Genomic DNA, 14,847 nt, shown 5'->3' on the forward strand with positions numbered 1-14,847 from the left:
CAAAAGAGTGGTGCTTATTTTAATTTTGTTCTGACAATCAGTTAAAACACTGTAAGAATTGTAATATGAAGTTACCTTGAATTGAGTGGTCACAAAGTAGGTTGACTTTAAGCAAATAAATGTCGGTCTAGAATTCATTTACCTTTGAAATTGTAGCTTTAATCGACTAAGGAAAAAGTCTTCACAGTGAGAGTGTTCAAACACTGAAATAGGGTGTGTAGAGAGGTGGTGGAATCTCCATTCTTGAAGATACTAAGAACCTGACTAGACAAAGCCCTGAGAAACCTAATCTAACTTCGAAGTTAACTGTGCTTTGTGCATGGGATTAGACCAGATGACCGCCGAAGGCCCATTTCAGCCTAACTTGTTCTGTGGTTTTAAGCTCTGCCTAGTTAGTGAAGCCAGTTGGACTGAGCAACCTTTCATATGAAGAGAACTGGAATTCCTTGAACTCCAAGATGCTAATAAGGATATTAGAATTTCTGTTGGGGAAAAGAAGAATTGACCTTCAAAGAAAACTGATCAAGTTACCAGGTCAATGAGTTCTTCTGTGCCCGCTGTGCCGCTGTAATTGTCCTTTGCGTGTTGTTAGCCCATAGAACGTTCAGAGTAATTTGGTTCAACTTTTGCCCGCTGTGTTGGAGGATTAAGCTAAACTGAATTACTTTCTTTGTTGTGATGAAGAACACACGCATGGACTGTTAGCATAGCTCAGCTGACATACTGTAATTCATTGTTGCTCTGATAACTTGATCATGTGCCGAAGTCTTTTGTAGTTTTATTTATCTGGGCTAAGTTGAAATAATGTGCTGCAGTATGGAAAAATTTAAGGTAGAGATTAGTAGAAGAATTGTAGAGAAACTGCTGGCTAGAGGTGATTAATAGAATTAGAAGAGTATTTATCAGATGGGAAAAATTACCAGTGGGGTTCCCTAGGGATTGAACTTGAGTCTGTCTTAATATTTTCCTTAGTACATCATGCCATGATATTTGATGCAAAGGAAGTATTGTCAATACAGAGGTAACTTTACAATAAGACTGCTCTGAGGAAACTAGGCTGGAGAGAAAGCAGTGTCTGTAGGGGGACAGGTAGCACAGCTGAAACTTCATCTGAAAAGGTACATATAGTTCTTGCCATCCATGTTCAAGAAAGAAGAATAGATAGTACTAGAATGGGTAGAAAGATGTACTGCAAGAGAGAGGGAGGAACAGGGAGCCTGACAAAATAGTTTGGGTGGAGATAAGTTGATGTCAGCAAATGTAATGAGGCACTAAACACCAAACAAGGATAAAAACTTGTAAATTAAATAATAGTTGGTGCAAAAATGTTTTGATATAAAATAATTACATGGAAGTGTCTAGTTGTCTTAGTGATGGAAGTTTTTCAGTGAGACCATGGGGAGAAAAAAGAACCTCATAAATGTAGAAAAGATTGTTCTATGTATTTCTGTAACATAATGAGCAATTCTTCTAAAAAGTAAGAAGCAATCAACTTAGAATATTTTTCATGTAATCTTGCAAACTCGATCACTAGCTCTGCATGATGTTGCAGAAGCAAGGGGAACAGGTTTGCTAAAGTAAACATGGTAATAGAACTATATTAGCCTTAGAAATCAAATGATTGGGGCTGTTAATTCTATACCATGATAAGGAAGTTCGATGATGCGGAATAGCTCAGAAGAATTGAAACTGTCTGTAAGAGAATCTTGTTATAGTCCTGGTGATAATGATCACAATCTTATTACAATACTAAATAATGAAAACTGTTGGGTGGCTTTAATCATACATTCTGAAAACAAAAGCATTTTCTTTGATGTACTGACTGGTATTGCTGCTGCATAGTGTGTGAGCACTGTAGTATGTTTTGTAATACTCACTTTATCATGGTTTCATGGACCTTGAAGAGCCAAATTAATGCCTCCTAGCAATGTCCCTATTGTTTGTCCTCCTCTCCTTTTTCCCCTGCTCTCAGATGTGCACCTTACGCTGATTCTGGCGCTCATCAGACTGTTTTGTGAGCCGGTTTAACTCCAGTGTGTCTAACATTTCTACCATGTTAGAAAATGAGGCCCCCCAAAATTCCTCACAGTTTTCTGCCACATGAATTGGTTAAATCGGTGCACAGCGTAGCCTGACAAGCACCAGAACTAGCATGAGAGGCAGATTAGGATGGCATAGGCAGGTTTGGTGTATGGGAGGAGGGAAGAGTGTGAGTGGACATACAGCAGAGCAGGACTTTTCCTTTTTGACAGTATTGGATGACTAGATCAGTTCAGCTGCAGTCTGAGTAATAATATAAGACTGCCCACTCTCTTGCTTTAATATATTTAGTAAATGTCTATGATACTGTGAGAATATTTTACACTTCTATACTGTTAGATATATAGCTATTGCAGTCTAATAGGTTATCATTCACTTTTACCATCATAAAATACTCTTCCTGAGTTTTCTGGTGGAGTCTGATTTCTTACCTTAAATTGACAAAACGGAGAAACTGTCTGTGTATGTCAAGTAGGAGAAAGTGTCTCAAGCAGCATGGGAGCTACACCAAAGGTTTTTTTAGGTCTTTTCCTTCCACTGTTATTCTAAGAAGCTGAAAATAAAATGAAATATAGTCATGACTCCTGTTAAAGTCTGTGCAAAGAGTCTGAATTAAATTTGAATGGAATGCAAGTGATCTCTTAAGTAATCACATGTCAAGGGCTTAAGATGGGAGAAAAGATGGAGTAAAGGCATGTAAGTCCAATAGTAATAAATTTTTTGTCTGTATATTTCTGCTGTTAGAATGGCTTTTTAATATATTAAAGTTAATGGATTTTTTTGTAATTATGGTGACAAAATCAGATAAAAATACTAGACATAGAGGTAGAAGAGTCATGAAAACATCTTTCATAAGCATAATATCTGCAGTAAAAAGTTACTGTTGTTTCTGGTGGTTGTGTCAGAGAGAATATTGCAGTCTTTAGGAAAAATGTTTTTAATTCTTGTGCCTTTTGGTTTTGAGCATAAACATATTGCAGTTCCACTCTGCCCCAAGTATATTTGCTACAAATGAATTTCTTTTTTTTAATAAGATGGAGGGTGGCGGTGATTTTTTTGCCCTGTTTGCTGTTTTTGTTTAAAAAACAAAATAAGTCCTCCAAGCTTTTGAGCATAATGCCTGGTTACAGGTCAAAATAGAACAATATTATTTTCTGTTCAAATAACTAAAACTTTGGAGGCCATAATTTTCTACTTCCACTGTTAATATTTACTCATTCTTAGTAAATATCCATATATTAATGCCATACCTGCAAATTTTACAAAATCAGATTAGCCTTAACATGTGTCCGAAAGATTGCCAGGGCTGTGGTAGCAGTCTTCTTGCTTAATCTGGCTGGCTGTTTTTCTGATGTTTTATGTTGTGGGGCAGTGAGCTTCTGTATGAATGAGGCCAGTTTATGCTAGTCTAAACTTTTGTGGGAAAAGCCTCTTATCAGAGATTTTTTTTTAAAGTGTCTCTGCCTTAAGTCTAAGAGTTCTGAGCTAATTTTCATGGAAGTCTTTAAAATCTCATTACCTTAATGGTTTATTCAAAAACATTACGCAAGTGCAGCAGGTCAGTAATGAGCTTTCACAGGAAAGTAGTGCTTTTCTTAATTTGACAAGTTAAGTCAATTTTATCAAAGAACTACTGAAGCACTTAACTTGCTCATCATGAAAAGCCCAACAGTTTAAGACTTTTGTGTTATTTTAGATGAAAGACTTTTGTTCCTTTGCTTAAAAAAAAAAAAAAAAAATCAAAAGAGAACTCTCCCCCCACCCTTGGTATATCTTTATGCACAGAAACTTCAAAATGATACAGCCTTTTTAATGGGGGTGGTAGATAGGTAATAAAAGCCACTGAAGTGTATACACAAATAGATAGCTGTTCCAGGTACATTTGTAGAACTGACAAGTGTTAATCAAATTGGGGGGTTTTGAAATGTTTAGGCATTAGCTTAGTATGTCGAATCAATCTAATTATTTGCTTACTGTCCTCTTCCAATATAGCCAGCAGCCAGCTTCGGGTGTAGCCTATTCCCATCCAACTACAGTTGCTAGCTACACTGTCCACCAGGCACCAGTTGCTGCGCACACAGTTACTGCGGCCTACGCTCCAGCAGCAGCTACAGTTGCGGTAGCTAGGCCTGCTCCAGTAGCTGTTGCAGCTGCTGCAACAGCTGCTGCCTATGGAGGCTACCCTACAGCGCACACAGCTACAGATTATGGTTATACGCAGAGGCAACAAGAAGCTCCACCACCACCACCTCCTGTCACTACGCAGAATTACCAGGTAAGTGTGTTTTAAAATATATATATATATACTTGTGCCGTATGATTTTTAAATTATATCTTGTTAAAAGGAGGAGGCCTGTTGGGTAGTTTGATATTAATATTCTTTTTATTCCATGAATCACAGTTTGAGAACAATTCAGGTTATTCAGTACCTGAAACTGATAGAGGGTGTGAAGTGACTGCAGCATCATATGGCCCATATAGAGGATTATCAGCAGTAGTACTGCAGGGTCTAAAATTTAGACATTCACACAATAAGCAATGAACTGAGATTTACCTCCGAGTGGTTTTTGTGAATTGCTGCTGAAAAGGGTAGTACTGTCTCCTCGGTGCTAGCCCAGATATTCAAGTGGCATGCAGCGAACTGGGTCATGGAACTGATTCAGCTGAAAAACCTATTCCAATAAAAATTGTTGATGGGAGACAGAAATATTTCCTTCATCAGAGCACTGGCTGCCACAGGAATTCTGGTATCAAACAAAAGAGGTTAGAAGTTTACACTAGGAGAGGAACTACCCTTTTTGGTGGCTGCCCACACTTGTGAGCTCGCTGCCTAACCTTGTGTGACTACGGGCTGCTACAAAAGGGAACTGTTTGTCTCTCTTATTCTCACCCTGAGCTTTGCTGACACTTCCCTTTTGTTGTGGATCTGGCATTCAGCATTCATTGTCAGCATTTGGATGGGTCAGTTCTGCGTAATGATGCAATGGAAGACTAACCAACCAAAACAAGAGTAAGTAGCTTTCCGTTGGACTGACAGGCTAAGCCAAGTTTCCTTGCCTCTGCACAGCTCTGGAGCCAGTGTGAGAGGTGGAGGTGGAATCATGCAAGGCTGTGAGAAGAGATGCAGTGGTACCTTGGGTGTCTTCCTGTAGTTGCACTGACTTGTGTAGTGTGAAACATTTTTTTTTGAATTTTTAGGATTCCTATTCTTACGTTCGATCTACTGCCCCAGCTGTAGCTTATGACAGCAAACAATACTATCAACAGCCAACAGCAACTGCTGCGGCCGTGGCTGCTGCCGCCCAGCCTCAACCTTCAGTAGCTGAATCGTACTACCAGACAGGTGGGTGGCGTGCTTCAAACTCCTGTCATGCTACAATCAGTATACTGCTTTTATACCTTTAAAAATATGTCTTTATATATTTCACATTATCCTGACTTTTTTTTTCCTCAGTTTTATCATGTAATCCCTGACAACACGTAGAAAAACCTAGAACTTGAACATTAGGTACTTATGCAAATGTCTCACTATCTTTGAGTTTTGGAATATTGTAAAATACACTCAGAATGTATTTCCAGGAAAACTTGACTTTGTTAATATGCCTGAAAAATTTGCTGAACTAGATTGAAATAGTCCGTGGAAGGTTCAGGTGATACTTTGGTTAGAAAATTTTTTTTTCTTTTTCTTGGTAACTCTGTGGTTATTTAATGTAAGTAATTTCTTAATTATCAGTATCTTGAGTGCTACAAAGCATAAATCATATATACGTAATATATATTTGTTTATTTATTTTACATTAATGATGTTTTAATAGGAAAGTTTAAATATACAGTGTACTTTAGTAAAACCATTGAGTGATCAAGTTGTCTGAGAAAATGACTGGATAGTTTAAAAAGGGCTGGGGGGCAATCTGAGGCTTATTAGTGTGAACTGTGGTGTGACTAAAAATTCAGTATGATATATGGCTATGGGACACATAACCATGACTATAAAAAGAAAAGTCCTCATTTGTTATGTGTTTATTTCCCAGCATGTCATTAAGTACCACTTAATATGGTTCACGCTTCACTTAACTAAAATATATGTATGTTTGTACCCTTTTATTTTCTGTCTTAATTAGCTCCGAAAGCAGGATATAGCCAAGGGGCAACTCAGTATACTCAAGCCCAGCAAACACGACAAGTGACAGCTATAAAACCTGCAACTCCAAGTCCAGCTACAACTACATTTTCTATATATCCAGTATCCTCTACTGTGCAGCCAGTAGCAGCTGCAGCTACTGTTGTTCCATCCTATACTCAAAGTGCAACATACAGCACAACAGCGGTTACTTACTCTGGTAAGAATTTTGCATGTTATTTTGCTGGGATCTTTGCAGTTGTTATAGGAGAGGATTTAAACCCTCAATGTTTTAGTAGTTTGTGTTCAGTTACATTGTAGTCTACTGAGAAGTATTCAGCCATTTAAATCATTATATTAGCAGAATATTTTGATATATCTGTGGAAGAGGTTTGTGATTTTTTTTTTATGTGCCTATTTTGTCACATGTGAGAATATACAAAGTGTTGGCATTGTGACATGCACAGTGTTTCACGACTTCCGGTAAGGGACTGGAAAAGAGATGGGGGATAGAAAAAATGAGAAGACACAAATCTAACCTAGTGACATTGGAAGGGAGCATGCTGCCATCAAACAGCAGTTGCAAAGATAGGGAGGAGCAATCCACTTGCTGCAATAAATTTTCCAAGTTTGGTTGCTTTGACCCAAAATGGGAGGAGAATGGGTGCTAAGAAAGGACTTTCCTTCAAACGTCAAAATTCAAAACCTGGTTAAAGATGAAAAAAATCTTTGTTAGCTTTATGGCCAGATGGTTATCAACTGGCATATTATAGCTACCTTGAACTTTTTGTTTTGTTTTGTTTTCTGTTTAAAAAGGGATTTTAATACTTCCTTGAAACAGAACCTGATCAGAGGATTAAAATAGTTGAACCAGTAGATGTAAAAAGTTTATGGGAAAACTGGCTCAAAGGTATGAAAGCCCAGTTTCCTTGATTATTCAACTTTGATAACAAAAATCAAGGAGTGCGTAGTCAAGGTGTGCTGCTGAGGTTGTAGTGGGCAAGCAGCTTCTTTGCACTAAAACAATTTAAATCAGTGGAGTAGGATGTAATAGCACTATCGGTTTGTTTGTTTTATATAAGGTTATTTTTTGTTTTTCCTACATCATGAGTTTCTCTGTCTTCCTTTTCAGTTTGGAACTTGCACAGTAAATCTGATTCTAAAAGACTTTGCTTCAAGTGGCCTTTGATAAATATTTTATAAAAAAATTAGTTAACATCATACTTAGTCTTACCAGATGTACTAGGAAATTTCATGTATTCTATAGGGAAGCTTTGATATATCTAACAGCATAACTGTATGTCCACAAAGATATGTCTAAGATCAAGTATATTCCTGATACAAATGGTATGCTTTATATTTGTGTACTGTGAAACATATAGAAAAATTCAGACTACATAAAAAGATCATGATAAATTGTTTATATCCTGCCCCTCCCCCGACTCTGTTATGCAGCATGCTTGGCATTAGTGTATTATGTAATTGATACATAATGTACAGTGATGTAACATTTATTTTATTTTGATCTTTGAGGTACCTCTTATTCTGGCTATGAAGCCGCAGTATATTCAGCTGCATCGTCCTATTACCAGCAGCAGCAGCAGCAACAGAAACAAGCAGCAGCAGCTGCTGCTGCTGCTGCTGCAACAGCTGCTTGGACAGGGACCACCTTTACTAAAAAGGCACCATTCCAAAATAAACAACTGAAACCAAAACAACCTCCCAAACCACCCCAGATCCACTACTGTGATGTTTGTAAGATCAGCTGTGCTGGACCACAGGTACCTGTATTATGTAATATTCTGCTATATATGTTAATCATAATTTCTTCTGCTAAAAAAAAGACACCTTTAAGACTATTTGTTAATTTTTAAAGAACTGATTCTGTACTTTTACTAAAGAAATAGTTAAATGAAAATATGTGCTGTTATAGAAAGAATTACTATTAGAAGACAAAAAGATGCATCCCCTTAGCTCATACAGAGAAGCTTCAGCTATACTTTGGACTCCAGAAATATTCTAAATCTAGCATTTGATTTGCTGTTCTATCATAGTAAGCTTCCTTACTATCAGGAGAATGCTTTTTTCAAAGCTACAGAATTATTTACATTTTGTGAATGGTAACCCTGAAAATTTACTTGCTTTATTCTTCCTTGTATTCCAGCATCTCAGTTTAATTTTGCAGTGGATACAAGTGTGTAAAAAGTGGATATCAATTCATGCAAAGTGTTTGTATGATTCTTTGGCCAAAGCAGTTCTTGTTCTTTAGGTAAAGCTGTCATTACTTCCCACCCTTTCTGCTCTCTATATTGCCATTGTTGGTATAGGGACAAATCTCAACTTCTGCATTTCCATTTCAACATAGCTTTATTTATGCACTACCTTGTTTTTAACTGATTTTTTTTTTTCTTTGTGATGCACTTAATCACTATGGCCTTGCAGTTTGGGGAAGATTCAAAATCAAGAATAGTTCAGCGCAATGCAGGAAACTGCAGTTGAGATGCAGTTTTCTGATTGTATTAGGTTTTCAGTGGTAATATTTGTAGACCAGTACTTGATTGAGGAAACTGCAAAACAGAGGCGAAAAGCCCATATTGTATTACCTATAAGTGGAATTCTGATATAGGAGAAGAAAATTTCTAGATCTTGCAAGTGGTCTGCTTATGCCTTAGAGCATGGCATATAGCATAAAATGCATGCTTTGTATGAGAAATACTTCCTATACTGAACATTTATGCTATGTTCTATATTACATGTATTCACATGAATGATAGACAAGCAGTGCAAAGGCAGCTTACTGTGTACGTGTTTTGTCATATTTTAAACAGACTTATAAAGAACACTTAGAAGGCCAGAAACACAAAAAGAAAGAAGCAGCATTAAAAGCTTCCCAGAACACCAATAACAGCAGCGCTTCTGCTCGTGGAACTCAGAATCAGTTGCGCTGTGAGCTTTGTGATGTGTCTTGTACAGGAGCAGATGCTTATGCTGCCCATATCCGTGGAGCCAAGCATCAGAAAGTAAGTGCTTTCTCTTGTTACAAGTCAGATACATATATATATGTATATATTTTTTTTTCTCCACAGAGCAGAGAAAATTCACAGAAACAATATAATATAAACAATTATTTTGTTTGGAAATGTTTAGTTCTGCTTTTTGTTTCAAACTCACCTTTAAGCTCACTATTAGGAGGGCCTTGATGGGGAAAGGGGAAAAAATACTTGGGGCACTGTCAGTAAGAAGAGGATGTGTTGAGGCAAGTATGAGAATTGTAGCAGGTAAGTGTAGAATAAGATGAGGACAAGAATTGGTAAGGCCATGCAGTAGCATGCTTGTTCCCCTAAACTCTTTTCAAGTGCTTTCTTGGTATTTGTCTTATTTGTCCAGTACTGTGAAGCTCTCAGAGCACTTTGGACTATTCTAGGCCGAGTCAGTGCCAAGGGGCAGAACAATTACACGATGTGTTCTGCAGTTGCATTACCAAACAAACTCTGGCCATGTCTTGCTGTCATGTCAGGAGAGACTGAATTACACGCCATGTCTGGTGTTCTTTCTTCCATAAATAAGTTGAGCTATTAAATTTTGCGGTAGTGCCCAGTAATTCCATATGTGTATTATTAAACCATTGTTTGTAAACTTTAATAGTACTTTATTATCCCAATATATGTGAATATAGCTTTCTCTTCCCTACAGATAGTTGCTAACACCTGCTAATTTAGGTTGTCATCTGCATAAAAATGAAATCACAAAGGACTCTATTACTACTTTTGTACACTCAGAAGAATCTTGTGGCTTTTACTAAAAAAGAGTTCTTTTGAAGATTGGCTTAAACTTAAATTCAGAGTATTACCTGACACTAACAAATCTGTATTCCAGTGGGAAACACACACACAAAAAAAAAAATCTAAGAGTATGTATACATACTCTTACATATTGTGTACATATTATGACTGTGTATGTGTGTTACAAATCTGCTAAACACGCCATTAATGCATTTTTTTCATTCTATTTTCGCACCTATCCCAATCTTTAATTTTCATTTTGCATGTTTCATTCTTATGGACTATATGCATTTCAGGTGATGGTCAACTGTCAGCAAAATGAAATGTTTTTCTATCCTAAGCATGTTCTGAAAAGGCTTCTGCTTATTATTTTTAAGAATAAGCATGTTCTGCTTATTATTTTTAAGAATAAGCATGTATACTTTTTGCTTTTTTGCTTTCTATGGGGTATTAAAGAGCTCTGAAATACACCTCTTGACTCCTCCTTCACATGCTTTAAAAAAAAACGACAAAATGAAACAAAACCTTTGTCTGAGGAATCTCTTTTCAGTTTTGCTAGCTAACCTACAAATTCTTTCGGTATGAATACTTCTAAAATGTAGTTTTCAAATGAGACAGTGTTGTTGAATCTTAATTACATCACTCTTGTTTATAAATAATATTTGGAACCAAGGTAGTTTAACATACTACTTTTTGGAGGGAGAGAAAAAAGCCACCAGGCAACAAAACCCTCTCATTGAAATGGTTTGAGCAGAATCCTTCTTTGGGTTTTGCTGGCTTATCAGTTCATTGGTCTTCTGTTCTCATCTATGCAGCTTTTGGCATAAATATCTGAATTTCTAATGGGAATAAGTAATCTGAAATAAATGTCAAAGATTATCTAACTATTTACATATTACAGATGATGAAAAATATTACATGTCCACTTTTTTCTGCCTGATCGCTCTTTGTAAAGAAACAATAACTAACTGATTTCTGTGTTACTGTTTCCATAGCTTATAGCAAGGTAATTTTCTGTAGTTGTCCCAGGGAGATCTTATTATGAATTACTCTTTATTCTTACAGGTAGTAAAATTGCACACAAAACTTGGCAAACCCATTCCTTCAACTGAACCAAATGTGGTTACCCAAGCTACTTCCTCAACATCCACATCTGCTTCCAAACCAACTGCCTCTGCTTCAAATATAGCAACTAGCAGCAGTACCGTGAACTCCTCTGTTGCATCCTCTGCAGTGAAAATTCTTACTCCCACGGCAAACACACCACTTAACACGGCGTCCAACAACAAAACATCTTCAGCTGCTGCTAATATACCTGTAAAGAAAATATCTACACCGAAAATAAACTTTGTTGGCAAGTACAGAAGTCAGTCTTTATTTTGAAACCTAACCTATTCTATAACTTTTAAGATCTTAGTGCAGCAAATAGAAATGTGTTTAGCTAACTTTATGCATGAGTAGCTCTTTTATGTTTAAGAGAATTACTGATGGCTGAAAATAAGAATGTATATAAAAACTTTGCTTCACAACTGGTGTTTTCTGCCCTGTTTTTTTTTCCACCTGGCCTCTCTTGGAGGCTTTTCCCTCCTTCATAAGAGAATCTCAGTTTCTTATGTAGTAGCTTCTGCAGTACTGCAGTTTACGGTCCAGTTGGTTCTAATTTCAATTTACAGCCTGGACTATTAAAGCAGTCTGCAGTAGGTCAGCAATTGGTAACTGGGCAGCTGAAACATCCTTGCAACAGTGGAAATAACTTTTGAAACGAACATGACAGACATCTAGAGATGGGAAACAGCTGTTCCAAAATAAGCTGTTATGCTCTTGAAGGAGGAACCTATGCATTTACAACACTGGGGACATAGTACCTTTGTTAATACAAACATTATATGGTTTTGAAGTACTTTTTTGGATCCACTTCCAAAAAAATTATCTGATTATGAAAAAGATTATTAAAATACTTCTTCTGAGTTGTTTCCTTTCGGTTCTGTCTCTTCTGAAAAAGCACAAAAATGAATGATAAAAATCACAATTGCATAAAGCAGTAAAGTTTTTCTTGCTAAAATCGAGAACTAGTATTAAGTGTTCAAATAATTTGAATGTAGTAAAACTTAAGAAAAAAAACTGTTTAAATGTATTTGAATGTGTTTAAATTGTACCTACTTTTAGAACGGTAACACTTTAGCCAGAACATTGATACTTGCACATAAAGTCTTCAGTGTGCGCATTATGTACAATCATATCGTCATTTAATGAAAATTAACAATTTAAACTCTTTGATTTGTAGGTGGTAATAAGCTTCAGACAACAGGAAGTAAACTGGAAGAAATGAAATCAGCTGAAACTGTTAAAACAACTCCTGTTGCTGCAGTACAAACACAGGAAGTAAAACCAGACACAGCGTCTGAACCAGTGACTCCCACAACTCTTGCTGCCTTGCAAAGTGATGTCCAGCCAGTGGGCCATGACTATGTGGAGGAGGTATTAATATGAAAATGTGTATTATCTTTTTAACTAACTTAGTGAAAATTTGTTCTTCAGGAATATGAAATAAGGTGTTGACCCTTCAAAGACTTGTACATATGTGTGCTTTTTTATATTCTATGTGTTTCTTCTGAGCTCAGTTGGGCTTCTTCATTTGGGTGGTTTGAGATATGTGGATGAAGTCTGGAGGATCAGAATCTGATGTAAATTTTTCATCGTTTGCAGGTTTGTAAGCATTAGCTGTAATTCAGTATGTTCATATTGCAGTTTAAAGCTGTGTGCTCTTTGGAATGGAAGAACTGTTACCTAGCACTATGGGGTGTCTGACAGCATTGAAAGTTCTAATTTGAAACTGCCTTCTTTTAATTATTGCATTAAGTTTTTAGCATGTTTTTAGATGAGTAGACCTTATCCAGAGTCATTTGTATGTCAGCTTTGGTTTTTTGTTTTTTTGTTTTTTTTAAAAAAAAGGCCAAATGTGTTATAACTTTATTTTCCAGGTACGAAATGATGAAGGAAAGGTGATCCGCTTTCACTGCAAACTTTGTGAATGCAGTTTTAATGATCCTAATGCCAAGGAGATGCATTTAAAAGGGAGGCGGCACAGACTGCAGTATAAAGTTAGTAGAAATGCTAATGCTTGTATCTGAAAAACTAACAGATGTCAGCTGACTAATTACACTCTTGCATTGTATTTAAAGATTAGTCAAAAGAAGGTACTCTGACTAAACAGTATGTTTAAAAAAAAAAAAGTAGAGAAATATTTACCTGCTGGTTGGTTGGTTGATTGATTGATTTTAGGAGATTAGTCTTTAAAGAAGTAATACTGACTGTGAAACTGTGGTTTATTTTTTAATTGAACACTTTTTGTTTAATTGAACATTTTGAACATTGCTCTTGGGCAACCTTTGCAACATTAAAATGTGGTACAGCATATGCAAGTAGCAGTATGTTCTTCTATGTCATTTACCATGAATTACAAGTAGTGTGAAATACTGGTGCCCAATGTTTTTGGGAGAGACCACATAGGCCCTTTGTGGAGACACTTGAAAACCACATGTTGCAGGTTTTATCAGTCATGATTGGAGAGAGAGCTCTACCAACATACAGTGCGCATTTTGATTATTGTAGGATTATATAGGAAGAATCTTCTCTGGTCACAGGAGATGCAGGAGGCCTGCATAATGATGAAAAGAATGAAAGAAGAGAGAAAATTGCCAGATAAATGTATTTGATAACTCATATTTCTGCCCATGTCCAAGGGACCCTTGAGGAACAGGGCATCAGGAAGTACCTTGCAGTTAAAATAAAATGTTTGTTCAGGCTATAGAGTAGGCTTTCTGCTATAGAATTAACAGCAAACTACTTAACATTTTGTGTAACATTTTATTTTAAATTACTTTTGTACTGATATAGGTGAAGAGGGCATTTATGCTATTTGTAAAAGTTTGTATTTGTTATTTCTTAACTCTAAAATACTTGATGCTGATTTTTCTTCAGCTACTCATTCAATGCAGTTTTAAAACTGCGTTTTACTCCTTTCAATTTTATTGTAAACTAGTTATGTTTGTTAAGCATGTCAGAAAACTTCTGTAACCTTGAGATGACAGGAAGAGGAAAACCAACATTTCATTCATTATATTTCTGAACTAGAAAAAAGTAAACCCAGACTTACAAGTAGAAGTAAAGCCCAGTATTCGAGCAAGAAAAATTCAAGAAGAGAAAATGAGGAAACAGATGCAGAAAGAAGAATACTGGAGAAGGCGAGAAGAGGAAGAACGCTGGAGGATGGAAATGAGGTAATGCATGCTGTTTTATCAATAAATGAGACAAAGCTGCAGTCAGGTTATCTAAATCAACTCTGCTTCTGTGATTAGTTCTCTTGAATGCCTGTTGCAGGAACTCTGTACTGTCTTGTTTTAAATCAAATTGTTATAACCCTTCTGTTTTGGGTTTTTTTTTGTTTGCTAGTATTCAATCCCTCTGAGGAATGTAGACTTATTAGAATTATTTTATTATAAATACAGGCTTGCTTTCAAAATAACCATTCATTTTACTTACCTTGTGGAGTTTGCTGGTGTTTGGTTATGACTACTAGAAATGGGTTAGTGAAGAACATCAAAAAATTCATTTAGAATGGTTGGAAATATTTATCTGCTGTGTAAAGAGAACTCTTTGGTTCATGCTCTTCAGACGATATGAAGAAGACATGTACTGGAGGAGAATGGAGGAAGAGCAGCATCACTGGGATGACCGTCGCAGAATACCAGATGGAGGATATCCTCATGGTCCTCCAGGACCTCTAGGCCTGCTGGGTGTTAGACCAGGAATGCCTCCTCAGCCCCAAGGACCAGCTGTGAGTTTCGTAACTTGAAAACTAAAAAAATGAAAGCTTACTTATCAGGAGGCACAGTTAAGGAGTAT

At 36.6% G+C, this 14,847-nt stretch overlaps 1 protein-coding gene and 1 non-coding gene across 4 annotated transcripts in view; both read left to right on the forward strand.

The window, feature by feature from the left end:
* ZFR (zinc finger RNA binding protein) overlaps nt 1–14,847 on the forward strand; it is a 42,120-nt gene that overhangs the window by 9,659 nt on the left and 17,614 nt on the right. For 2 of the 3 annotated variants that reach the window (XM_067316345.1, XM_067316347.1), the window contains exons 3-12: nt 4,033–4,315; nt 5,239–5,383; nt 6,162–6,380; nt 7,694–7,941; nt 8,989–9,180; nt 11,008–11,308; nt 12,227–12,420; nt 12,924–13,043; nt 14,077–14,222; nt 14,617–14,779. In XM_067316345.1, the coding sequence (XP_067172446.1) occupies nt 4,033–4,315; nt 5,239–5,383; nt 6,162–6,380; nt 7,694–7,941; nt 8,989–9,180; nt 11,008–11,308; nt 12,227–12,420; nt 12,924–13,043; nt 14,077–14,222; nt 14,617–14,779 (2,011 nt within the window). The remainder of the gene's footprint in view (nt 1–4,032; nt 4,316–5,238; nt 5,384–6,161; nt 6,381–7,693; nt 7,942–8,988; nt 9,181–11,007; nt 11,309–12,226; nt 12,421–12,923; nt 13,044–14,076; nt 14,223–14,616; nt 14,780–14,847) is intronic. The other variant, XM_067316346.1, reaches the window with a different exon arrangement.
* LOC136995462 (small nucleolar RNA SNORA66) lies at nt 1,516–1,652 on the forward strand. Its single transcript, XR_010887052.1, has one exon. It is a non-coding gene; the product is annotated as a small nucleolar RNA SNORA66 (small nucleolar RNA).

The sequence above is a fragment of the Apteryx mantelli genome, chromosome Z, assembly GCF_036417845.1.
Source record: "Apteryx mantelli isolate bAptMan1 chromosome Z, bAptMan1.hap1, whole genome shotgun sequence".
In the NCBI taxonomy this organism is placed as follows: Eukaryota; Metazoa; Chordata; class Aves; order Apterygiformes; family Apterygidae; genus Apteryx; species Apteryx mantelli.